Source organism: Eumetopias jubatus, unplaced genomic scaffold (assembly GCF_037043125.1).
Source record: "Eumetopias jubatus isolate StellerSeaLion01/CBP00866 unplaced genomic scaffold, mEumJub1_p1.0 scaffold_6, whole genome shotgun sequence".
Classification (NCBI taxonomy): Eukaryota; Metazoa; Chordata; class Mammalia; order Carnivora; family Otariidae; genus Eumetopias; species Eumetopias jubatus.
Window position 1 is genome coordinate 71,502,615 of NW_028274812.1, and position 27,182 is coordinate 71,529,796.

Consider the following 27,182-nt stretch of genomic DNA (forward strand, 5'->3'; position numbering starts at 1 on the left):
ATTGAATACACAAAAAGTACTGCTGGTTTTGGCTCTCTGGTAGCCTGTAATCTGTTGGAGGCATGAGATTTATACAGAAGAAACCATAATATAGCTTATTCTTTTAATAAAACAAGTATTAAAACAAAGTGGATTGATACAGTAAGCATAAGAAAGATCAGAAAACTCAGGATGGCCTGGAGGAGTTGGGGAAATGACATAAAGGAATTGGGTCTCATGTAAGATGGTGGAGGACAAGGTAATCCTGGATAGGCAGTGGTATGAGATCTTTTGTTGAGAGTTTCATCTCAATTGAAATTTAAAATTTATCATAATGCATGCTTAAGGCTGTGGGGTTTTTTTGTTTTTTTAAGAAATGTATACTGGTAAAAAAAAAGTATACTGGTATTGAGTTGGTCTGGCTTAGTAATGCTGCAGTCTTGAATTGAAAATTACTATAAAATTTCTGGGGCGCCGGGGTGGTTCAGTTGTTAAGTGTCTGTCTTCAGCTCAGATCATGATCAAGCCCCTCATCGGGCTTCCTGCTCCGCGGGGAGCCTGCTTCTTTTCTTTTTTTTTTTTTTTTTTAATTTTTTTATTGTTATGTTAATCACCATATATTACATCATTAGTTTTTGGTGCAATGTTCCATGATTCATTGTTTGTTCATAACACCCAGTGCTCCATGCAGAACGTGCCCTCCTCAATACCCATCACCAGGCTGACCCATCCCCCTACCCCCCTCCCCTCTAGAACCCTCAGTTTGTTTTTCAGAGTCCATCATCTCTCATGGTTCGTCTCCCCCTCTGACATACTCCCCTTTCTTCCTCTCCTGTTATCTTCTTCTTTTTCTTTTTTCTTAAAATATGTTGCGTTATTTGTTTCAGAAGTACAGAACTGTGATTCAACAGTCTTGCACAATTCACAGCGCTCACCTTAGCACATACCCTCCCCAATGTCTATCACCCAGCCACCCCATCCCTCCCACCCCCAACCACTCCAGTAACACTCAGTTTCTTTCCTGAGATTAAGAATTCCTCATATCAGTGAGGTCATGTGATACATGTCTTTCTCTGATTGACTTATTTCACTCAGCATAACACCCTCCAGTTCCATCCACGTCGTTGCAAATGGCAAGATCTCATTCCTTTTGATGGCTGCATAATATTCCATTGTGTATATATACCACATCTTCTTTATCCATTCATCTGTCGATGGGCATCTTGGCTCTTTCCACAGTTTGGCTATGGTGGACATTGCTGCTATAAACATAGGGGTACACGTACCCCTTCGGGTCCCTACATTTGTATCTTTGTGGTAAATACCCAGTAGTGCCATTGCTGGATCGAACGGTAGCTCTAATTTCAACTGTTTGAGGAACCTCCATACTGTTTTCCAGAGGGGTTGCACCAGCTTGCATTCCCACCAACAGTGTAGGAGGGTTCCCCTTTCTCCACATCCCTGCCAGCATCTGTCGTTCCCTGACTTGTTAATTTTAGCCATTCTGATGGGTGTGAGGTGGTATCTCATTGAGGTTTTGATTTGGATTTCCCTGATGCCGAGCGATGTTGAGCACTTTTTCATGTGCCTGTTGGCCATTTGGATGTCTTCTTTGGAGAAATGTCTGTTCATGTCTTCTGCCCATTTCTTGATTGGATTATTTGTTCTTTGGGTGTTGAGTTTGATAAGTTCTTTATAGATTTTGGATACTAGCCCTTTATCTGATATGTCATTTGCAAATACTTTCTCCCATTCTGTCGGTTGTCTTTTGGTTTTGTGGACTGTTTCTTTTGCTGTGCAAAAGCTTTTGATCTTGATGAAATCCCAGTAGTTCATTTTTGCCCTGGCTTCCCGTGCCTTTGGCGATGTTTCTAGGAAGAAGTTGCTGCGCCTAAGGTCGAAAAGGTTGCTACCTGTGTTCTCCTTTAGGATTTTGATGGACTCCTGTCTCACATTTAGGTCTTTCAACCATTTGGAGTCTATTTTTGTGTGTGGTGTAAGGAAATGGTCCAGTTTCATTCTTCTGCATGTGGCTGTCCAATTTTCCCAACACCATTTGTTGAAGAGACTGTCTCTTTTCCATTGGCCATTCTTTCCTGCTTTGTCAAAGATAAGTTGACCATAGAGTTGAGGGTCCATTTCTGAGCTCTCGATTCTGTTCCATTGATCGATGTGTCTGTTTTTGTGCCAGTACCATACTGTCTTGATGATGACAGCTTTGTAATAGAGCTGGAAGTCCGGAATTGTGATGCCGCCAGCTTTGCTTTTCTTTTTCAGTATTCCTCTGGCTATTCTGGGTCTCTTCTGGTTCCATACAAATTTTAGGATTATTTGTTCCATTTCTTTGAAAAAAGTGGATGGTATTTTGATGGGGATTGCATTGAATGTGTAGATTGCTCTAGGTAGCATTGACATCTTCACAATGTTGATTCTCCCAATCCATGAGCATGGAACATTTTTCCATTTCTTTGTGTCTTCTTCAATTTCTTTCATGAGTATTTTATAGTTTTCTGAGTACAGATCCTTTGCCTCTTTGGTTAGATTTATTCCTAGGTAGCTAATGGTTTGGCTGCAATTTGGGTGCAATTGTAAATGGGATCGACTCCTTGATTTGTCTCTCTTCTGTCTTGTTGTTGGTGTATAGGAATGCCACTGATTTCTGTGCATTGATTTTATATCCTGCTACTTTCCTGAATTCCTGTATGAGTTCTAGCAGTTTTGGGGTGGAGTCTTTTGGGTTTTCCACATACAGTATCATATCATCTGCAAAGAGTGAGAGTTTGACTTCCTCTTTGCCGATTTGGATGCCTTTGATTTCTTTTTGTTGTCTAATTGCTGTGGCTAGGACTTCTAATACTATGTTGAATAGCAGTGGTGAGAGTGGACATCCCTGCCGCGTTCCTGACCTTAGGGGAAAAGCTCTCAGCCTTTCCCCATTGAGAATGATATTCGCTGTAGGTTTTTCATAGATGGCTTTTATGATATTGAGGTATGTACCCTCTATCCCTATACTCTGAAGAGTTTTGATCAAGAAAGTATGCTGTACTTTGTCAAATGCTTTTTCTGCATCTATTGAGAGGATCATATGATTCTTGTTCTTTCTTTTGTTAATGTATTGTATCACGTTGATTGATTTGCGGATGTTGAACCAGCCTTGCAGCCCAGGGATAAATCCCACTTGGTCGTGGTGAATAATCCTTTTAATGTACTGTTGGATCCTATTGGCTAGTATTTTGGTGAGAATTTTTGCATCCATGTTCATCAAGGATATTGGTCTGTAATTCTCTTTTTTGATGGGGTCTTTGTCTGGTTTTGGGATCAAGGTAATGCTGGCCTCATAAAATGAGTTTGGAAGTTTCCCTTCCATTTCTATTTTTTGGAACAGTTTCAGGAGAATAGGTATTAATTCTTCTTGAAATGTCTGATAGAATTCCCCTGGGAAGCCATCTGGCCCTGGGCTTTTGTTTCTTGGGAGATTTTTGATGACTGTTTCAATTTCCTTAGTGGTTATAGGTCTGTTCAGGTTTTCTATTTCTTCCTGGTTCCATTTTGGTAGTTGATACATCTCTAGGAATGCACCCATTTCTTCCAGGTTATCTAATTTGCTGGCATAGAGTTGCTCATAATATGTTCTTATAATTGTTTGTATTTCTTTGGTGTTGGTTGTGATCTCTCCTCTTTCATTCATGATTTTGTGGATTTGGGTCATTTCTCTTTTCTTTTTGATCAGTCTGGCCAGGGGTTTATCAATCTTGTTAATTCTTTCAAAGAACCAGCTCCTAGTTTCGTTGATCTGTTCTACTGTTCTTTTGGTTTCTATTTCATTGATTTCTGCTCTGATCTTTATGATTTCTCTTCTCCTGCTGGGTTTAGGCTTTATTTGCTGTTCTTTCTCCAGCTCCTTTAGGTGTAGGGTTAGGTTGTGTATTTGAGACCTTTCTTGTTTCTTGAGAAAGGCTTGTATTGCTATATACTTTCCTCTCAGGACTGCCTTTGCTGTATCCCAAAGATTTTGAACAGTTGTGTTTTCATTTTCATTGGTTTCCATGAATTTTTTTAATTCTTCTTTAATTTCTTGGTTGACCCATTCATTCTTTAGTAGGATGCTCTTTAGCCTCCATGTATTTGAGTTCTTTCCGACTTTCCTCTTGTGGTTGAGTTCTAGTTTCAAAGCATTGTGGTCTGAAAATATGCAGGGAATGATCCCAATCTTTTGGTACCGATTGAGACCTGATTTGTGACCTAGGATGTGATCAATTCTGGAGAATGTTCCATGGGCACTAGAGAAGAATGTGTATTCCTTTGCTTTGGGATGGAATGTTCTGAATATGTCTGTGAAGTCCATTTGGTCCAGTGTGTCATTTAAAGTCTTTATTTCCTTGTTGATCTTTTGCTTAGATGATCTGTCCATTTCGGTCAGAGGGGTGTTAAAGTCCCCCACTATTATTGTATTGCTGTCAATGTGTTTCTTTGCTTTGGTTATTAATTGCCTTATATAATTGGCTGCTCCCATGTTCGGGGCATAGATATTTACAATTGTTAGATCTTCTTGTTGGATAGACCCTTTAAGTAGGATATAGTGTCCTTCCTCATCTCTTATTACAGTCTTTGTTTTAAAATCTAGTTTGTCTGATATAAGGATTGCCACCCCAGCTTTCTTTTGGTGTCCATTAGCATGGTAAATGGTTTTCCACCCCCTCACTTTCAATCTGGGGGTGTCTTTGGGTCTAAAATGAGTCTCTTGCAGACAGCATATTGATGGGTCTTGTTTTTTAATCCAATCTGATAGCCTGTGTCTTTTGATTGGGGCATTTAGCCCATTTACATTCAGGGTAACTATTGAAAGGTATGAATTTAGTGCCATTGTATTACCTGTAAGGTGACTGTTAACTGTCTGTTGTCTGTGTTCGTTTCTGCTCTTTGCTGCTTTTAGGTTCTCTCTTTGCTTAGAGGACCCCTCTCAATATTTCTTGGAGGGCTGGTTTCGTGTTTGCAAATTCCTTTAGTTTTTGTTTGTTCTGGAAGCTTTTTATCTCTCCTTCTATTTTCAATGATAGCCTAGCTGGATATAGTATTCTTGGCTGCATATTTTTCTCATTTAGTGTTCTGAAGATATCTTGCCAGTCCTTTCTGGCCTGCCAGGTCTCTGTGGATAGGTCTGTTGCCAATCTAATGTTTCTACCATTGTACGTTACATATCTCTTCTCCCGAGCTGCTTTCAGGATTTTCTCTTTGTCTCTGAGACTCGTAAGTTTTACTATTAGATGTCGGGGTGTTGACCTATTATTATTGATTTTGAGAGGGGTTCTCTGTGCCTCCTGGATTTTAATGCCTGTTTCCTTCCTCACATTAGGGAAGTTCTCTGCTATAATTTGCTCCAATATACCTTCTGCCCCTCTCTCTCTCTCTTCTTCTTCTGGGATCCCAATTATTCTAATGTTGTTTCGTCTTATCATATCACTTATCTCTCGAATTCTGCCCTCGTGATCCTGTAGTTGTTTCTCTCTCTTTTTCTCAGCCTCTTTATTTTCCATCATTTGGTCTTCTATATCGCTGATTCTCTCTTCTGCCTCATTTATCCTAGCATTTAGTGCCCCCATTTTTGATTGCACCTCATCAATAGCCTTTTTGATTTCGATTTGGTTAGATTTTAGTTCTTTTATTTCTCCAGAAAGGGTTTCTCTAATAACTTCCACGCTTTTTTCAAGCCCAGCTAGTATCTTTAAAGTCATGATTCTGAACTCTAGGTCCGACATCGTACTAATGTCCGTATTGAGTAGGTCCCTGGCTGACGGTACTACCTCTTGTTCTTTTTGCTGAGGTGATTTCTTTCGTCTTGTCATTTTGTCCAGAGGAGAATAGATGAATGAGAGAACAAAATGCTAACAGGTTTACAACGTCCCCAGCAAATATACTGTATACAAATCAGAAAAGACCTGAAACCAGGGGAAAAGAAAGGGAAAGAAAGAAAAAAGAAAGAGATAAAGAAAAAAAAAAAGATAAAAACAAAAACAAAACAATACAAAAAAGGCAGAATATGATCAAGTATGATCAGGCTAGTGCATAGATCAGTGCCACACACTAGATTTTGGGCGTATTTTGGTCTGTTAGAAAAAAGTGCCTCCTAAAATTTTAAAGGAAGAAAGACATATATGTACAAAATAAGGGTTGATACAATGAAGGGATGGAAGATGACTGTAAAGATGAAAATTATAAAAGATTTTATAAAAGGACTTGGTAAGATAAGTTGTTTGAAAAAAGAAAGATTTAAGAAAAAAAAAAAAGGAAAAAGGGAGAGAATGTGATCAGACAGGAGACTAGAACAAAGCCATACACTAGTGATTTAGGGTATATTTTGATCTGTTAGAAGAAACTGTACCTCAAAATTTTAAAGAGAGAACAACTTATATATATATGCCAAAAATAAGGGTAACTACTATGAAGGGATAAAATATGACTCTAAAAATGAAAAATAAAAAAAAAATTTTTTTTAAAAAGGATTTATAAGATGTTGGTTGAAAAAGGGAAAAAGAAAAATAAAAAAAAACAGTCAACAAAAATTAACTTTGATGAAATAATGAATCATGGTAAAAAAAAAAAAAAAAAAGAAAGCCATGAATCTATGTGCAGTATTCCCCTAGCGCTGGAGTTCTCCTATTCTCCTTGATCAACTTGGTCTTGGCTTGCTGGCTGTTTGTGTTGATCTTCTGGGGGAGGGGCCTGTTGCTGTGGTTTCCAAATGTCTTTGCCGGAGGCGGAATTGCCCCGCCCTTGTCGGTCCGGGCTAAGGAAGCTGCTCCGGTTTGCTCTCAGGAGCTTTTGTTCCCTGCAAGCTCTTGGTACAGCTTTGGAGGACCAGGGCAGAAATGGTGGCCTCCCAATCTCCACTTGGAGGAGCTGAGAACTCGGGGTCCCGCTCCTCAGTGCGCCCCCAGAGAAAAGCAGTCACTTCCATGTCCCCGGTCTCCGGCCGCACTCCGTGCTCACCCGGCCTGTGATCGAGCGTTGCTATCTCTGGCACCCGACCCCGCGCGGAGTCTCCAAACCCAGCAGATCCCTGCAGTGCACTCCCGCACCGCTCCTCCCCGGGAAGGAAGGGGAGCCTCCCCGTATCCGCCGCCTGTTGGGTCCCCGCCGGGGGAGCCGTGCCCCGACTGGGCCGCAGATCACAGTCTATGGCAACCCCGAGCTGAGAGCCCGCGGCTCTGCTCCGTATCTGCAGCCGGCTTCCCTGCTCTGACACCTGGGAGCTCCGGCGCACTCAGGCACCCCCGGTCTCTCTGTGACCCCAAGGGTCCTGAGACCACACTGTCCCGGGAGGATTCCACCCCCCGCTTAGCCACTGCAGCGACGTCCCTCCGCCGAGCCAACTTCTAAAAGGTCCGATCCTGTGCTCCGCGGCTCTATCACTTGCCAGAAGCGGCCGGCGGAGGCCCCTCCCCCGCCGTCTATCCTCCCGAATATCGCCTCGGATTCACTTCTCCGCACGTCCTACCTTCCAGTAAGTGGTCGCTTCTCTGTTCAGAGAGTTGTTGCTACTCTCCTGTTCGATCTCCTGTTGAGTTCGTAGGTGTTCAGAATGGTTTGATCCCTATTCAGCTGAATTCCTGAGACCAGATGAAATCTAGGTCTCCTACTCCTCCGCCATCTTGCTCGGGGAGCCTGCTTCTCCCCCCTCCCACTCCCCTGCTTGTGTTCCCTCTCTCACTGTCTCGAGAACTGTTTCTCTCGCTGTCAGAAAATAAAATCTTTAAAAAAAAATTTTTTTTAATATAATTTCTCACCAAGATTATACAGTTTATAGTCACTTGCCCATCTGCCCTATAAGTCTTCCAAAGGGGAGTTTCATTAACATGCTTGCCTCTAGATCCTTGAATTTTTTCTTTTATCTCTTTTTCCTTCTTACTTCAAGGTAAATTAATTAACCAAAATCAGTCACAAAGACAAGAAGGAAATTTGTTTTGAGCTTGTTCAAAAGTTTCTACAATCTGTTGGGCTCTTGATAACATTTCATGTTAATTTAGTAAACCAGTGAGTCTAATTTACCATTTCTAAGTTAGTATTCTTTCTTCCGATTGTGGTCTCGGTTTTTTGTTGTTTTTTTTTTTTTAATATTTTCTTTATTGTGGCGCCTAGGTGGCTCAGTCAGTTAAGCATCTTCCTTTGGCTTAGGTCATGATCCCAGCGTCCTGGGATCAAGTCCCACATAGGGCTCCCCACTCAGGAGAGCCTGCTTCTCCTCCTTCTCCCTCTGCCCCTCCCCCTCCCTATGCTCCTGCACACGTGCACTCTCTCTCTCAAATAAATAATAAATATAAATTTTATTTATTAGAGAGAGAGCACATGAGTGGGAGGAGGGGCAGAGGGAGAGGGAGAAGCAGACTCCGCGCTGAGTGGGGAGCCCATCGTGGGGCTCGATCCCAGAACCCTGAGATCATGACCTGAGCCGAAATCAGGCACTTAACCGACTGAGCCACCCAGGTGCCCCAACAGTCTGAATTTTTATAGAAGCAGAAATGCAGCTCACCAAAGTGCCCACCAAACTCCAGTCTACTTCATAGGCAGCAGTATTTTACGTCTTATTTTCCCTGAGATAGGAAAATGTGCTGTTAGATGGAGTTTGCCTTTACAGCCAGCTTAACTGAAAGAGATGTGGCTTATATATCAAGGCATGTGTCTACTTAATTTAAAATTTCAGTGGCCACTAATTTTCACGATTTATTATTACAATGAACAAACTATGAGATTTTCTCTGATTTAAGAATGCACACTAGCTTGCTTATTAAAAGTATTCCCAAATCCTTCTCAGTTGACAGCAGAAGGACAAGATCTAGGGCTTTGAGGTCCAGCTACTCTTTCTCACCTGGAAATCCTCCCTTTATTGTAGCCTTGAGGGTCTGGATCTTAGTGTGATTTTTTTTTTCTTAAGATCTTATTTATTTATTTATTTGACAGAGAAGGGCGGGGAACACAAGCAGGGGGAGTGGGAGTGGGAGAAAAAGGCTCCCCGCAGAGCAGGGAGCCCAAGACAGGGCTCAATCCCAGGACCCTGGGATTGTGACCTGAGCCGAAGGCAGACGCTTAACAGCGGAGCCACCCAGAGGCCCCCTCAGTGTGATTTTTTATTAAAGGAATAAGCAGATTGCTCACAGTAGCCCTGCTCAATGTCACAATAAAGGTACATCCTAAACTAGTGAATACCCATAGTCAGAAAAAGGAGTATTAAATGTGCCTGTGTTATAAGTTACAGTTTTTTTAATTATAATTCTTGTTTGTTCAAAACCTAAATTCTTCTACATCTAAGCTCCATTATTTTCAGGCTTTAAACAATGGTCATTTGCATGTCTAATGAATTTTTCAGATCACATCAAGAAAAGAATTCAACCCTTTGGGACCATTATTAATACATATTTTTACATATTAAAGTCATCAGGATGGACACGTAGCCAATGACTTGTGTCCGACACTTACTTTTCAAGGAGGAAATTATGAATTTGTCATTGCTTACACATGTACAAACTTGCATAAAACGTATCTGTTTACGCATTGCAATTGAATTAACACTGGCAGCACCAGGAATGATTAAATGTTAGCGTAAGCTGGGATCACTAACTGCAGCAGTATAATGTCTTCATTTAAATCGTCCTCAAACGTAGGAGACTAGAAGGTGAAATTAAAGACAATAGGAACTGCAAAATCATTGGAACTAGATAATGAATTTTTCAAAGCTATAAGGTGGTATGACCAATTCATACATTGTGAAGAGCTGTCACTTTGGTACCAAGCTTCCACCTGTCAGTAGCTTACAGATGACTTTTGAAGAGTAATTTAGAATAATAGTTACTTCATTTAAGGAGAGAAAAAAAAATGAGTTTAACTAAAAAGGAAAAAGGCAAACAAAATCCTGATTTTTAGGTGTGCCTTAAAAGTACACAGTAGATAACATCATTTTTATTTAATATGTACACATGTATTTTTTATTTGCCAAATTCAACTTTGCATGTTCTATTAAAACTTAGGGGAAAAAAGAGAGAAAAAGCGATACTAATTTAAATGGCTCTGATTCTGCTCATTATTTTGCTAACTGAGCTTATGCCAGAAGGCAATAGATGCATTCAAGTCACATGTGCCAAGTGGCTGAACACATGGCAGGAATGAATGATTAAACACTTTTCAAGTATTGACCAAAGAACAAAGAGGTAGTAGTAGCTTCCTTAGAAGTCCTTATAAGAGCATCTTACAATTTAATGTACCTATTGATGAATAGATGGGCCTCTAGCTTATTTGTCTATTGGAATATCAAGCAACTTTACTAGCTCATTGACATTCTATAGTTTAAAACTTTTGTGTTCCAATTTAATAAGCTTTCTGCTTATTATTTGCCAGGGACTATATTACTGAAATCTAGAGATAAAGTGGCATGGATTCTGCCCCCAAGGAGCTTATGATCTAAAAGAAAAGCATAAAAAATAATATCACAGTGTAATCTGTAGTGGATATGATAATGTGATGAAGGATATAAGGGAGGCATGTATAAGTTGCAATCCAGTGTAAAGCAAGGTACACATAAGTCTTTCTTGAGGAGTGAAGAGGTAATCTTGAATTGGGCTAAAGATAAAGACTGTATCTGGGGTGCCTGGCTGGCTCAGTCAGTGGTGCATGCCACTCCTGATTATCAGGGTTGTGGATTCAAGCCCCATGTTGGGTGTAGACATTACTTAAAAATAAAAATTCTTTTTAAATCTTAAGAAAAATAAAAAAGGAAGGCGACGACTGTATCTGGGAGATACAAGTGCGGGCATTCCAGGCAGAAGCGACAGCCTGGGCCAGAGTACAGAAGGTCAAGAACATGGCATTGTCTGGAAATCAGCGGTGATAGAGTATGGTTCTCACATAGGATGGCATGGGGGAGGATATCAAATTATAGTGTGAAGGGCCTTCTATGCCCTGCATAAGAATTTCAGCTTTTTCCTGTGTCTTCATTTTCCATGGTGTGTTATGTGTACCACAGGTGGTACATTTGATAATTTTTTAGTAGTACACTAATAAAATTTACCTCACTTTAATATTATGTTTATTTCAAAAAACAAGACCCTAACACTTCTACCTTGTGATTTCTGTGGATATTACAATGTGCCTTTTAACAAATCAGTTTTCTCAAAATTATGAAACAAAGTAAAGGTGAAATGCATGTAAAGTAAAAATCAAACCAGAAATTGATAAAATCTTTTAGATGTTACAAAATCATTGAAGGGTTTAAGTAGAACACAGACTTAATTAAATGTGTATGTTATATAAGGCGATAGTTATGTATTATTGTTTTGTAGTGGTATAGCTGACATGATGAGGGTCTAAACCAGGGCAGAGGGGATAACTATAACGATAGGAGATGGCATGTGCAGGGTTTGGTGATTAATAGGTGGTTGATTATGAAGGTTGAGGGAAAAGGGTAAGTTTTAGGAACTCCTATGTCTTTGACTTGGTTAGCTGGGTGAGGGGGTAAAGTTCCTGGAGATGAAGAATGCAGAAGGAAGAGGAGTATATTCCATTGGACCTCTCAGGCACTTCAGATCTTGGAGTTGGACATAGCAGTCTGTGGCACAGGAGAGATTTAATATTATTAGGTAAGTAGTAGTGGAAGTCTTAGGACTTTATACCTGGGAGAAGTATGAAGTGAGGAGCTAGAAGCAAGAAAGGGATAGGGAGTGGGATGGCAGGCAGTGGAAGAGGAGCCTGCAGAGGAAACTGAGAAGCAAAAGTCAGTAGAGCATGGTATCGTAACAGCCAAGGAGGGAGGGTGGTTGCAAGGAGAAGAGTAGTGACCAGCTAAGCTGATGTTTGAAAATACTATTTCTTCTGTGTCCTTGTGCAAATACATGCTGTTTCTGAACCTTAGTTTTTGCATCTATTAAATGGGAAATGTCCATTTTTAAGTTTGTGAGGCTTAAAGATAAAAGCATCTGGACTTTAACCTAGCATTTTGTAGATGCTTCTTAAAAGTATTGCTTTGCTCCCTCCTGCTGCTTTGTGTGCCTTTTCCATTAAGTGACCATCTTAACCAACTCTTGTGATGGTAAAATTCTTCACATTGTAAACTACATATTTAGGACTCAGAATCCAGTTTGTGAAGCAAAACCAATATAAGAGTAAATAGCCTATCACAGTAAATTCAAACCCCTACACTAAAAAATAAATACATTTATAAATAAATGCATCACACCATTAGCAAAAAACAAAGTATGAATTTTATGAACCATATAATAGTTCTGTGTACATTTCTAAAAATGAACCTGGAATATGTTTCGATTGTTTCTGTGAGGTTTCCTCGTTTCTTATGTAGCCAGTAGGCATTTGAATAACAGTTTTGTATTTGTTTTTTACCATTTCTTGTGATCCTTAGTATTGTAAAAGTAGCAGCAGCATGCAGTAGTTAACACATTAGCAATGGAGTGAAAAAGGTTTTGCTACATGACCTAATAGTGTGACCGTGGGAGAGTTATTTAACTTCTCTGTGCTTCTCTTTCCTCATTTCTAAAAATAATACTTATCTCCTAGGGTTGTTGTGAGGATTAAATGAGTTAACATAGGAGATGCTCAGAACAGTGCCCGGCACATAGTATACATTCAATACATATTAGATGCTCCTTCTGGTTTTGGTGTTACTATTTACTGTGGGTCTTTCGGCAGTTATTGAACCTCTCTAAAACTCATTTTCTTTATCTGTAAAATATCTATATCATTGTTTCCTGGATGAATGAATATATGTGATGTATAAGAAGGGCACAGAGCCCCCAGAGATATTAGTTGTGGTCATTAGTGTTCTGACTAGCATTAGCAACAGAAGGTGGTGGGTGCTGACAATGCTGTGAGATTCTCAGTTCTGTAAATTAGAATGAGTAAACGAAGTAATTAAGAAAATTGTAATTTTTTTTCCTGTCATTAAATTCCATTCCTTTTACTTTTCAGACAGTACTACAACAGGTAATCAACGATGGCTCAAAATACGGATTAAAAAGTGAGCTTTTCTCTGGTCTTCCCCAGAAGAAGATTGTGATTGAATTCAGGTGAGTGCTTACTCATCTTAGGTGTTGTTTAATCAAGGTAGCTGGGCAGGTAAGTGTTTTACCATTATCATCTGGGGCCTCAGGAAATTACACATGGAAAAATAGAAAACCAGTTTATTATTTTCTTAATATTACAGTGAATTGATCACTGTGCCATGAATAAAAATTTTGGACTCCCAATAAGAAAAGTCTGGTGAGTATGGGGTTTTTTTTAATTAAGTATTCAATAGTTAACTTTTTTTTTTAGAAGAAATAGTCCTTCCATTTTAGTAGACTCTTAAAGCCGAGGTAATGGTTACTACCATATTAAGAATTTTAAAGTAATGTGATAACCAGAGAACAAAGCCTTGTAAGTATTTATAATGTATATTTTTTAAAATTACCAGAAAACTAGTGTGAAGTTTTAGTATGCCTCTAAATAATCCTCATAATAACTTTCTGATGTGCTGTCAGTGCATCCATCTAATTTTTGAACTGTTTTTAGGTAACCAAAACAGAAAGGGAACACTTTCAGAGTGTAGTTGACCAGTTGACAGCTCATGGAAAAGATCAGAGATACTATATTTCATTGTATTTACCTTCCTAAAAGTGAAAGAGTTCTTGATGAACTGTTTTCCCACTTGGAAAGTTAGAACTTGCTATACCCTTTTGTTTTCTTAACTATATATTCCTGTGGAGAATTTAAAAAAATGGATGAGGGAATTATTTGAGTTTCCTAATTCTTTAATATAATTCATTATGGTAACAAACTTAGTTAACCTAGATAATCAGAGGCAAGAGTATGTTTTATGGATTCCACACTTACACGGTCTCTGCAACTCTTAAAAAAGACAGATTCTCTGAGATTCAGTAAACTTGTTTGTTTATGATAAGGACTGATTGGTGAGTAAACTCATGCAGCTGTGGAGTATACAAATATTATTGAATAAATCTCATACTACCAGTACACCCCAATCATGATGTTTTAAGTTGAGTTTAAACATTAGTTGTATCACAGGAGAGGGACTTCATGAGGTCATCTTCACACCAGGGAGGAATTGCACTAAAGCCATCTCTCAAAGTTGCCTGCCATTTTCCCTCAAAGAAAGTTGTGTAGCAAGCTACTCTAAAATTTAATATATGAATTGGCAAAGTTCAGCCCGTGGACAAAATCCAAGCTGCCACATGTTTTTGTAAATAAAGTTTTATTGGAACATAGGCTTGACACTTCATTTACATGTTGTCTACAGTGGCTGCTTTCATACTACAATGGCAGCTGAGTAGAATTGAATGGACTAGTTGAGATAGAGATCAGGTGGCCTGCAAGGCAAAATATTTACTGTCTGATTCTTTAAGGAAAAGTGTGTCAACTCGTGATTAGTGTCTTGAAACAACCATTTTAATGTTCACGACTCCGTAGATCACGAAATCAGGGATGGCTTAGCTCAGTGGTTCTTTGACTTGCATGTTATTATGTGTAGCTCTGGTCATCTAGGGACTGTACTGGGGCTAGAAATCCAGGTGACTCATTTATTTGTCTGGCAGCTTATCTGAAGGCTGGCCAGGCATTTCTCTCTCTCCCCAGTGTCTCTCCAGCTGGCTTATTATTTTTATTTCATAGTATTGTTATTTTTTAAAAAATCAACTTTATAGGAAACAGCATAGAGGATCATAGGGGAAGGGAGGGAAAACTGAATGGGAAGTCATCAGGGAGGGAGAAAAACCATGAGAGACTCTTAACTATAGGAAACAGGGTTGCTGGAGGGTGGGTAGGTGGGGGGGAGGGTGGGGTAGTTGAGTGATGGGCATTAAGGAGGGCATGTGAGGTAATGAGCACTGGGTGTTATACACAACTGATATATTGTTGAATACTACATCTGAGACTGATGTACTATATGTTGGCTAATTGAATTTAAATAAAAACATCTGTTACCATGAATAATTTAAATTAAAATAAATAAATAAAATCAACTTTATTCTGCTTACTTTGGTCCTCCTTTTCTAGTTTCTTAAAGGAGAACCTTAGGTTACTTACTGGTTGAAACCTTTCTTCTTTTCTAATACAAACATTCCATGCTGTAGATTTCTCTGCTTTAGCTCACAAATTTGCTATTTAATTTGCTAGGGGTCAACTTGTTTGCTCTCATTCTGTCAGGGATCACAGTCCTTCACTGCCCTGTTTATAAAACTAGTGTTTCATATATTTTTCTGGTTTTATGGTTCTTAAGGCAGAAGGGTAAGTCCAATCCTTGTTAATCTGTCTTGGTGGGAAGTGGAAGACTCCTTATTTTTTAACCTATAGAAGGACATTTGCTTTCTTTCTAAATAATAATTAAATGAACATTCTTGTAGTGTCATAGTTTCACAATTGTGCGCATATTAATATAGAATTAAGTATTTAAATTGTAATATCCTTTATATAAGATTTTAGAAACAGATCAAAATTAAGCTCTCATTTTACCACTTTTATCCAACTGTGTTCAAGCTAATTTATTTTTTTAATATTGAGAAACTTGTGAAATTTTCAAACATACACAAAACACATCAGTATAATTAAGTCCCATATCCTTCTCACCCAGATTCAAGAGTCATCAAGATATTGCCACATTTGCTTCATTATCCTTTTTCCTTGTTGCCTCAATTCCCTCATCTGTAAAGTAAGAGATGAAGAGTATCTTAGCTCACAACTCTTACGAGTATTAAATGGGTTAGTGCAGGTAAAGTGCATGAAACTGTGCCTGTCAGGTAATGAGTCCTCTAGAAACATTTGCTATTGTTAAATTATTGATTACAACTTTTGATAGATAATACCCATATAAACAAAATTTCTTTGGGGTCAGTAATTTTTAAGAGGATAAAGGGTTTACAACTGGTACATGAAATTTAATTCCCAATAATCTGCATTGTTTTTGTGTCAAAACAGTATCTCTGAATTTCTTCATCCTTTTTATCAATCCTTAAATGTATCTGCTTCCTAAGTGTGCCATTTCTGTGTATGGTACTACCACATGAGTGACAGGATCAATTTCACTAAGGATGATTCTTTCTGAGTTCTAATTTCTTTGCTCTAAATTTTCTAATTTTTCATTTATCTGTGTCCTAAATTACCAAAGGCCTTAATCCCCAGCTGTGTTAAACTGTAGAGGCATGACCTAATTTTTTTAGAACTCTTGTTCTTAGAACAGAAATAAACTTTTGCAATTATTTGCAGTTCACCTAACGTTGCCAAAAAATTTCACGTTGGACATTTGCGTTCTACCATCATAGGTAAGTGTCATTAGTTTCACAGAAAATACTAAACAGACTTTGGGGCAGTATTTTATAATGCTTTCTAACGGTTTAATGCTTAAATAACAGTAAGACAAAAAACAAAGTTCAGATTTATATGAGCTTGATGCTAATGAAATATTATGTAAAATGGGAAAAATTGTCTTAGAAGTAAAAAAAAGTTTGTTTCAGAACCAAAAGATTAACTCAGAAACCGATTTTAACTGTTAGGTTTGTTAATAATTTTAACTTTTTTTAAAAATATGTATGCATATGGAAAAGATCTGAAAGATGCAAAAATGAAAATAGTTATTTGGGAATAATAATAATCCCCCCAGGTTTTTTGTTCATATACTTTGGTTTAAAAAAGAAATGGTATTGTATATTAATTATATCTCAGTTAAAAAAAGCTCAGTCTCAATCATTTGAGTACTAACTGGAGCATTCAAGACTGGAAATTGGAATAAGACTGTTCTAAGAAAAATTGCTATTGTAATAACTTGATAGTTGTAATGCTTCAGTGTATACGCATATGCTAAGATTTTCATTTATTTAAAACATGACATTATGCAGTAGCCCAATTTAAAACCTGCAGTTAGAATTGGAAGAGACTTTGAAGTTTTTCTCATCCAGTCTGTCTTCTGGTATGCAAATCTGTCTATTGCATGCTTGAAGGAGAATTATGTAACCTGTCATTTGAATACTTCTAAGAAATGGAGCAACCCGAAATTTGTGGCATAGATTATTATTGAACTGGAGTCACCTGTCATTTTTGGAAAGATCTCATGGGGCATTTTAAGAGAGGAAATGACTTGATTTTTAAAAGAATATAAAAAATATACTGTATGTGAAAAGCTACCTACTCAGGTCAATACCGTAGGAGTGAGTAAATGATGGACAGAGCATAATAAAGTTGTTTGAAAGTTGTTAAGGAAAATTTTGAACCAGCAAGAGATAATATTGAGAATTCATTTACCGTGTTCAATGTTTTCATGTATTAGCTCAATTAATTTCACAACAGCCCTATTTGGTAGACACTGTTAACTGTGGTCTATGGAAACTCATATACCAAAAGTAACTTTTCCAAAATCATTCCAAAAGCCTAGGTTTGTTGGTTTGCAAGATAATAATGTGCTAATTAAAAATAAGAATACAGTCTGAGTAGCAGCTGAAGAAGGTTGCTGTTGGAACTATGTAGACTGGGAAAGTCTAGAAGTAGGGAAGCTGGAAGAGTAGTTGCAGTAATTTAAGTCAGATATGCATATTGGTGAAGGATTATTTGCAGAATACTAAATCCACTCTTGTAAAAGCAGGCAAAGATTTATTACAGGATATTGAATAGTTTGCAGAGCTGTTGGAAGTGCTGAAGAAGTTTTGGATTAAGTAACGTTAAGTGACTCCCAAAATCATACCATAGAGCTTGGTCATCAAGAGAGCTTCTGCCTTTTCTACGGTGCCTTCCAGTGGCAACCATGCTACCACTGTCACAGGAAGCTGCCCTTAGTCCTCTGATGCCTTCTAGAATTCATATTAGCAAAAGAGGCAGCCCCATACCCTTTCAGTTTCCTTGGAGGTCATCTGACAGGACACTGTGCACTCTCAGTGATGCCACCAAAAAAAAAAAAAAAAAAAAAGCCTCCACAGCTGTGCTTGTCAGAAAAAAATAGAAATAGATCCCCTTTAACCTCATTTCGGCCTTCTAAGTCTCATGCAAAGTGTATCTGAATGCCCAAACATAAATGACTTCTGAAACCGTAACTGCAGAAGGTTCTGAGAAATTTTTAGGCTTCCAGTCTCTGCAGCAGGTGAGGGCACACTAGGAGAGTGGAGCAGATGTTTAATGTCAAACCAGTGTCAGCAGTATAGGAAGATGAAGTTCTTGGACTACCGTGTGCTCTTAGGGAGCAGGCATAAGGAGATGGACTTCAGTGATTGAAAGAAGGAAGAATGAGCTATCGAGAAAAAAACAGTATGGCTCAGGCTCTTTAGGGCATACCCAGGTTATTTCTTGTTAATTACTGAGATTCTATTATTTTCTGTCTTTGGAATTGCAGTTATTCTAACGTGTTCCCAGCTCCCACTGATGTTGCTGAAAAATCTGTTCTTATGAAAATTGTGAGATTCTTTGGAGTAACTAACTGCCCCCAAAATAATTCTCTACTCCCTTTCCATAACATAGATGAAAACACCATAATGAATATTTTAGTAAAAAAAAAATGGAGTTGGTAAATTTTGTCAAAAAAAAATTTTCTGTGTTATGCTTTGGTAATAGAGGAGCACATGGTTCTTATGCCAAAATGGATAACAAGAATGAGAAACCGTATATTTTGTTGATTACTAGGAAATTTTATAGCAAATCTCAAAGAAGCTTTAGGACATCAAGTAACCAGAATAAATTACCTTGGAGATTGGGGCATGCAGTTTGGTAAGTAAGTCTGAGATTTGATCTTTCATTTCACTGTTAAGTTTAATTGCTTTTAATATTATGTTATTTGATCATGACAGATTATAGGCAGAATCCAATGGATAGAGTTAGTGCCTCCTACCTTTTTTTTTCCCTAATGGCTCTTTGCATAAAGCTTGTATTGTATTTGTTAGAGTAATTCTCACCACACAAATAAGTTTGAGGGAGAAAACTTCACACATTCAGAGCAATACCTGAAAAATACAGGTTTTTGCGGTTTTATTAAAGAAAAAGCTTACATTTGTCAAATGCAGAAGTGAATGTACCAGGAAACAGTAAGTCTAGCTATATATATACCCTTAACTACAGCCCTGCCAGTTTTAGAACAAGTGAAGTCCAGCCTCCCTGGGCCATCACGTGGAGGGTTATCTGTTACACCCTGAGCCAGTGGCATGGAGGAAAAAGAAAGTGGAATACTTGGCTCCTTCTTAAATTGTACAGTGGCAGGGGGTCAAAAAGAAAAGAGAGGAAGAAAGGAGTAAGACCCAAACAGTTAAATGCCATAAATTACCTCTAATGTCGTGAGTTTACTCGGAACCATTCCTTGCTCATAATACACCAGTAATCAAGGAAGGGCAAGATAAAATGAAGTTGCTATGGTAGTGAAGTACTGGTAGCATGTGAAATGCAAGCTCTTAAAAACCTCTGGCAACTACTGTGTGTGTTTTAACATCCAGCCCCAGTGTCCCACAGATAGGCCCTTGCCTCCATCTCCCATCACGATATTCCTAGTATCCAGCTCTACTCAAATTTGCTCGCTGTAGTCTGTTCTTCTTTGTGTGCTTCTCTCCCCTGCTAGGTGATATGTTCCTAAAGGCATGGACTGTGTCTTCGTTATTTTTGTGTCCATAGTGCTTGGCACATAAGAAGCACTAAGAGTGATGAATGAATCTGTCCTGGGAAGTTATTTTATAGTACTAATCCAAAAGAAAGGCTAGATAATATTTTAAAGCTTCTATAAAGTGCAGCATGCACTGCCAGTTCTGAAGTTCACTGATATTATTATGTTGTATCATATCCCGTGAAATGAAATCAGAATTTCCAAAAGACAGATTTATCATGACCTTCTCTTTCATTTCAGTTAATAAAAATCTCTTTTAGACTCTAAAAAGGGTAGAACTTGAGCCAATTATCAGTGCCATTAGTATTCATTGTGGGTGAAATCAGAAAACATGCCTTGCATTTTAAGGATCCACCTGCAGTTCACAACAGCTGGTGTAGTCAGAGGTTTAGGCTCGAGGCTCAACAGTCAGATTTAATAGATGGCATCCAGTTTACATTAGTTTAACTGCTTTATGCATTTCACAGGCGGTGATTATGGTATTCTTTAATTTTAGCTACAGGATTTTATTACAGCAATGTTTCTCTAAAGGATTGCTATGGTTAATGATCTGTCACCATTTCCATTATAACCATCATTGTTGAAGAGTTTTAATTTGGGCTGTTTCAGCTATCTCCTATGGAAAGTTGGCAGATAGTTTCTAAGCACAAAATTAGTTTTTGAAAATATATTAGGTTGAATGTTAAATGGAGATTGGCCTTTACTTTTCCTATTTCCATTTTTTAGACACTCTGGGCATCTTTCCACATCCTGCTCCCAAGACCCTGAATCATAATCACATTTGCTTTTGCTTAAAGTGAATAGGGCTGGTAACATTTTTCAATCATCCTTCTGTTCTGTCTAAAGCACCAAAATATTTTATATCTTCACATTCAGTAGCATCCCACTTTCTGCTGAACCTCTATAGAAAAATATTCGTCAGCAAGGCCCCCTGACAATTTAGATCTGAAGCTTAGTAATTGATATAGTTGTAGAAACAGATTGGTTTTTAAAATAATTAAACCGGGCGCCTGGGTGGCTCAGTTGGTTAAGCGACTGCCTTCAGCTCAGGTCATGATCCTGGAGTCCCGGGATCGAGTCCCACATCGGGCTTCCTGCTCAGCAGAGAGTCTGCTTCTCCCTTTGACCCTCCCCCCTCTCATGCTCGCTCGCTCGCTCTCATTCTCGCTCTCAAATAAATAAATAAATAAAATCTTTAAAAAAATAAAATAATTAAACCACCTTTTATTGCTCTTGACCCCAGGCTGCATATATCCTTTCAGACTAACACTGTGATCATCTTTTAGCAAGAATATCTTAAGAATATAAGTATTCACAGTCTATTACCTCAGTTAGTATTAAAAAAAAAAATTAAGGTTCAAATTAACACTAACCCTGAATGCTGAACTTATCATCAAACACAAAAAAATCATTGACAAATAAAAAACAAATATATGGCCAGATAGGGGCGCCTCGCTGGCTCAGGCGTTAAGTGGCTGCCTTCGGCTCAGGTCATGGTCCCAGGGTCCTGGGATCAAGCCCCACATTGGGCTCCGTGCTCCGCGGGAAGCCTGCTTCTCCCTCTCCCACTCCCTCTGCTTGTATTCCCTCTCTTGCTGTCTCTCTGTCAAATAAATAAATAAAATCTTCTAAAAATATATATATGTATATATATATAGCCAGACAAAAAAGAATTTTGTTGATTGGTCACCTTGAATGGGAGAGGTAATCAGGTATGTTTTGAGTTTTACCTTTTATATCTTTTATTGTTTTCCTTCAGTCATTGGTTTAAGAGCTAATATAATACCAAGCCAATTTCTACCTTTGTTTTATTTTAACACACACAAGTTTAGAAAGTAAGTTCTGAAATTACTTCCCATCAGGTTGTTTTCACAAATTTTAAGCATCCAGTTTCTAGCATCATGCTGTCCTTCCCCAGGATAGCTGTTTTATTATGCTTGTTTTATTACATCTGCTAGGGAAGTGTTAGGCACTGTTAGTACAAAAAGAAGTTAGTCCTAGACCCTGCTTTTTATGAGTTCATAATCTATTGGTGTCTGGGAAGTTAATTGCAGTGATCTGTCCAATATAGTGAATTTGTGATTCAGTACATTGAATTTAACTTATGTGAGTTTATGGGGTAGCCAAAGATGATAGCATGTGTTTGCAGTACTCTCAGGACACATAATTATGAGAGCTTGACCTTTTGCTATAACTATACCTGTTCCTTGCCATGACTGTTCTCTACTGTTCCATTTTGTAATTTTTTCATTTACGGATTATTGTGGTAGGTCTTCTGGGAACTGGCTTCCAACTCTTTGGCTATGAAGAAAAACTTCAGTCCAATCCTTTACAGCATCTCTTTGAAGTAAGTTGGCAAGAAACAATAGTAGAAAATGCTTCAACTTATTTTTTTCAGAGTACTATGCAGCTTGGATTAATTTTTAATCTGAGAGGCTTTAAAAAATACTCCTTAAAACAAGGAACCAAAAAAATTGGAAAATGTTGCTTTTAGTTTACTAGGAAGTTCTTTTCGTTTTCTTATCCAAGTGTTTCTTTTATTTCTGTTTTAGTTGATTTGGGATAGTATTTCTCTAGGTATAGAGTTGTCTTAGAATAAACACATGAGATAACAGATTCAATACAGAAATTTCTCTAATTTTTTTGTCAGTTGCTATGTAACTGCAGCTGTCTTTATGGCAATAACTATAATTCATTTAGACTTGAAAAACGTGAGTATATACTTTTTTCTCTTGTTCTGCGGTGGGGGAAGTACATGTGTTTCTCTGAATTTGTGTGTGCTTTCTTTCATTTCTGTCTTTGGGCTCCTTTTCCTGGCTTTTGCCCAGGGTGAACCCCTTCCTTTTCTGCCTCATTTAGTCCTTGGGTACTTTGGTTCTCCGTCCTCGGGCTCTCCTGGGGTTCATTAGTAAAGGTCTTCTTGGGCAGTTAATCTCCAGGGGCGTGTTTCCTTTGCATCGTCCTAGTTCTCTGCTGTGTCTGGGCCTCACAAGAGGAAACACTGGTACAGCATCGGCTGTGCTGGTGCCGTACCGGGGATCGACTAAAGCTGTTAAGACCTGTGTGTGAGGAAGAGCACTTAGCAAAATAATGCTTTACTTCTCTAGCCAGCGCTACACCAAGAATGCTTCATCATTTTCCTTTTTGATAAGTGATTTTTCTCCTGTGGCTTTGCAGTTAAATTTAACAAAAATCACATGGCCATTCTTAAAGACCTTTAAGGGTTTGTAACTTCCTCCCGAGTCCAGGCCTGCACTGCACTTTAAATGCCTACATTTTGATTTAGAATATTAACCAAAAGATTTTTTTTCTTTTTTCCATTGAGATTTATTGATAAGCAAGAGTTTCAAAATTAATAATTCTTTATGGTTGTCTGTAAGTAAAGCATGCTACCTTAGTGCCTGGAATTTTTGTTGTATTATTTTTTAAAACTTGGGATAATGGCAAGTATTTTTTTACCACAAGCTTAGTGAACCTTTCTTCAGCTCTGGGCCCACAGAGTCTACCCATGCCACAGAACATGCAAATACCTGCTCGGAGACCTTACGTCATTAGGGGAACATTTTTAAGAATTTATTGTACAACTTCATATGAGAGTTCCTATTTTCCTCTTTCTCCCACCCCACCTCAAAGGTTTTATTTAATCCTGAAAATAGTCTTTGTTGCTCGTAATATTTTAAATATTTTAGAGTAAAGTCTGTTCTCAAACTCCATAGAAACTTAAATGTATGTTTCTGTTCCGCGTACTACAAATCTCCAGGCTTTTGAGACTCAAAAAGTGGGAGATTATACATCTATATAGAGGTTGTTAATTGATGGATGCATGTAAGGAAGGAACAAGGGCAGGGGTACTTCTGTGAATAACTGAAACCTCAAGGAACAGTGGCATTGCCTTCGTAAGTGTTCTTTTGCCTAAAAGGTTCATAGGGAAGCAGCATTTATAAACAAAAGAGAGCAAGTCAAATACACCCACCTTACTGTTTGTAATAAAAGATAGAAATCCATTAGGGCGCTAACTGGCTCTCTTCCTCCTTCCCTTGCAGGATGGAAAAAAAATGCAGAGCCTAGTGGCAGCCTCCAGGTTATTTTATCTTTGTGCTTATTTTTGCAGACCTAGTTTTCATTTTAAAATTATAGTTGTCATTGTGGATTACTTTGAACAAAAACGTGTACCATAAATGAGGAATTTTTTTTTTTGAGCTTTAGGCACATATTAATAAATGATTTTAAGCCTGTTCCTAAAAGAAAACCTGTACTTTGGTTGGATCCCTGGTTTTTCCCTTGTCAAATTTTACTTAGTTGTAAGCTTTTTGAGAGGAAGGACCATGTTTTCCTAATCTTTTATTGCCAACCCCAAACAGCATGCCTTGTGGTTAAATTTTGAATGAATTTGATCTTACAGGTCTTCTTGTCCCTTTCTCTATCTTCCATTTAAACTCTTCACAGTGTAGGGATGGAGGGTACATACCTCAATATCATAAAAGCCATATATGAGAAACCCACAGCAAATATCATCCTCAGTGGGGAAAAACTGAGAGCTTTTCCCCTAAGGTCAGGAACACAGCAGGGATGTCCACTCTCACCACTGCTGTTCAATATAGTACTAGAAGTCCTAGCCTTAGCAATCAGACAACAAAAAGAAATAAAAGGCATCCGAATCGGCAAAGAAGAAGTGAAACTCTCACTTTTTGCAGGTGACATGATACTTTATGTGGAAAACCCAGAAGACTCCACCCCAAAACTGCTAGAACTCATACAGGAATTCAGTAAAGTGGCAGGAAATAAAATCAGTGCACAGAAAGCAGTGGCATTTCTATATATCGACAATGAGACAGAAGAAAGAGAAATTAAGGAGTTGATCCCATTTACAGTTGCACCCAAAACCATTAGATACCTAGGAATAAATCTAACCAAAGAGGCAAAGGAGCTGTACTCAGAAAACTATAGAATACTCATGAAAGAAATTGAGGAAGACACAAAGAAATGGAAAAACGTTCCATGCTCATGGATTGGAAGAACAAATATTGTTAAAATGTCTATGCTACCTAGAGCAACCTACACATTTGGTGTACACAATCCCTATCAAAATACCATCAACTTTTTTTCACAGAACTGGAACAAACAATCCTAAAATTTGTGTGGAACCACAAAAGACCCTGAATAGCCAAAGGAATGTGGAAAAAGAAAACCAAAGCTAAAGGCATCACAATTCCAGACGTCAAGCTGTAATCATTAAGTTATGTAATCTAAAACCTGTTGTATAGCCCCGCGGAAGAACTAACTATTGTAGGATACACTAGTTACCATTCCCAGAATCTAACTTCATCATGTAGTGTACTGATGAAGAACCCAAGGGCCAGACCCAGGATTCCAGCACCAGCAATCCACTCACTGCACTGCCCTGCCCTCCACTGGCATTACAGAATGCCTTTCTGGCCCTTCATTTCCATTGGTTGTAATTACTTACATAACATTTTCCTTTTTTTCATCCTCAAATTGCTGTACCAGGAACACAATTGGTAGTTGACTTGTCACAGTTCAACCTTCCAGTGTATCTGTTGAATTCAGCTCTGGCCATCCAGTAGCAGTTTGTGGCCTGCCTCCCTCTGAATGGCACCACAGTCAGTATCCACCAGTTTCAGTTTCTCAGTTTCTGTATATAGAAATTATAGGATAGTTTTAGTATTTCCTTTCTGTGATGAAAATATTTAACACCTACAGTCATCTCTCTACAGCATTCCATTTTTTTTGCTTTGCTTCGTTACTGGTTTTTCTATGTACATAGGTACATAGAAAAGTCATTCTTTTCCCATGGTGTCTGGCTGTATTGTGTGTGGACTTGGGACTTCTGTTGGTCAACATGTGAAACCTTTTATTTAGTTGTTCTGTTTTGTTGTCATGAAACGGAGAAAGTGGTTTTATAATAGTCTATCCTCCCTGAATTAGCTAATAAGTTAAATAACTAATATATTTGCTGTTTAGAATTCACAGTATTGGTTCAAGGAAAACATACATAATAAGCTTTGGAACATGTATCAAAAAGCTTTTCCACTTTAAAAAAGTAATTTCTTATGGTAGAAAGTTAACAAATGTTAAATCTAAATCCTGAGTATATGGATGTCATCATTTACTTTTTTACCTGTTTTAATGATAATTTTTAAAAGTAATTTCTCAGAGTTTCTCCTAGGTTTAAACTACTTAAATGGACTTGGGGGCACCTGGGTGGCTCAGTCGGTTAAGCATCCAACTCTTGATTTCAGGTCATGATCTCAGGGTTGTGAGATCTATCCCCACATCAGGCTCTGTGCTGGGCATGGAGCCTGCTTAAGACTCTCCCTCTCCCTCCCTCCCTCCCTCTCTCTCAAAAAGAGGGAAAAAAAAGTACTTGAATGGACCTTAATAACATCTAACACTGTTTTAAGAATGTATAATCCAGCCCCCCCTTTTTTTTTTAGCTACAGAAGGTTTTCAAACTTGACTCATTGCATGTTGCTTATTAATATGAATTTTGATAACCATAGAAATGCCTCTAAAATATGAGCAGCCTCTCATAGAGATAAATATTATGTCAATAAAGTATGCATTAGCACTGTACCCTAACACTGACATTTATAAAGGTAACATGATATATTAACACAATAGTATAAATTTTCTCTTAAGTTCATAATGATGACCCCAAAAGCATTTATTATTTTTACCCTTCCCCTTTCTAAAATGATTTGAGGTAATTATAGTGATGGGCATTTAATAAAAAGACATAGAAGGTCAGAGGATAATATATTACTAGGTAGCAGTATATTAGAAGTGTGACCCTGAGTTTCCCTATATCTGCAGCAAAAAAAAGTAGAAAACAGGGCAAGATCAAAACACCAAATTCATGAATGACAATATTTACTTGCTCTTGTTTTTTTTAAATGTGGAATAGTATGTATTCCTCAAGAGACCATGTTTTTCCTAGCTTCAGATTCTCAAAAATTCTCAAACTTAAAATAATTCAAGATTAAATCAATTCTAGACCTATATGGGATTATTTATGCAGTTAGAAATTTTTATTTTATAAAGACTTGAATTCAAGAGTTGTTAGGTCATGTTACTTTTCTTCAGATCAAAGTGACTGTTACGGTTGGTGTGTATTTTACTCGTTATAATGCTTATATGCAAGAAATAGCTCTTAAATTATGAGCCTCATTAAATCTGAACCCAGCCATACTTTTGAGAGTGGTTTTAAGAGTCAGCTTAAGTCATCGTTGAGGATTTCTCATCTCCCAAATCACACAGAGTTCCCCAGGCTCTAATGTGCATCTCAGGATGGGTATGGAGGCCTTTCCTTGACTTCAGGCAACATTGGTCTTGACTGATGTGCCCAGTATCCAAGGCTACATAATGACCTGGAGGCACATAACTCTGCTTTTATGACCAAGTTCACGTGGGAGATCTTTCTGTGGCCCAGTTCCATAGGCCTAGAAATCAGTCTCCCTATGTGGGGATACCGCAAACCATTTCCCTCAGAGGGCCCGCTACCACCTCAGCGACTGCCCAGCTTTTGTTTTTCCTGGGAATGTTTCCCCATCCCCTCCTCAATCTAGGC

At 38.2% G+C, this 27,182-nt stretch overlaps 1 protein-coding gene across 2 annotated transcripts in view; it reads left to right on the forward strand.

Annotated features, from left to right (window-relative positions):
- The window catches only part of RARS2 (arginyl-tRNA synthetase 2, mitochondrial), a 67,125-nt gene that overhangs the window by 21,615 nt on the left and 18,328 nt on the right, over positions 1-27,182 (forward strand). For both annotated transcript variants that reach the window (XM_028108044.2, XM_028108043.2), the window contains exons 5-8: positions 12,946-13,043; positions 16,234-16,289; positions 18,631-18,714; positions 21,865-21,941. In XM_028108044.2, the coding sequence (XP_027963845.1) occupies positions 12,946-13,043; positions 16,234-16,289; positions 18,631-18,714; positions 21,865-21,941 (315 nt within the window). The remainder of the gene's footprint in view (positions 1-12,945; positions 13,044-16,233; positions 16,290-18,630; positions 18,715-21,864; positions 21,942-27,182) is intronic.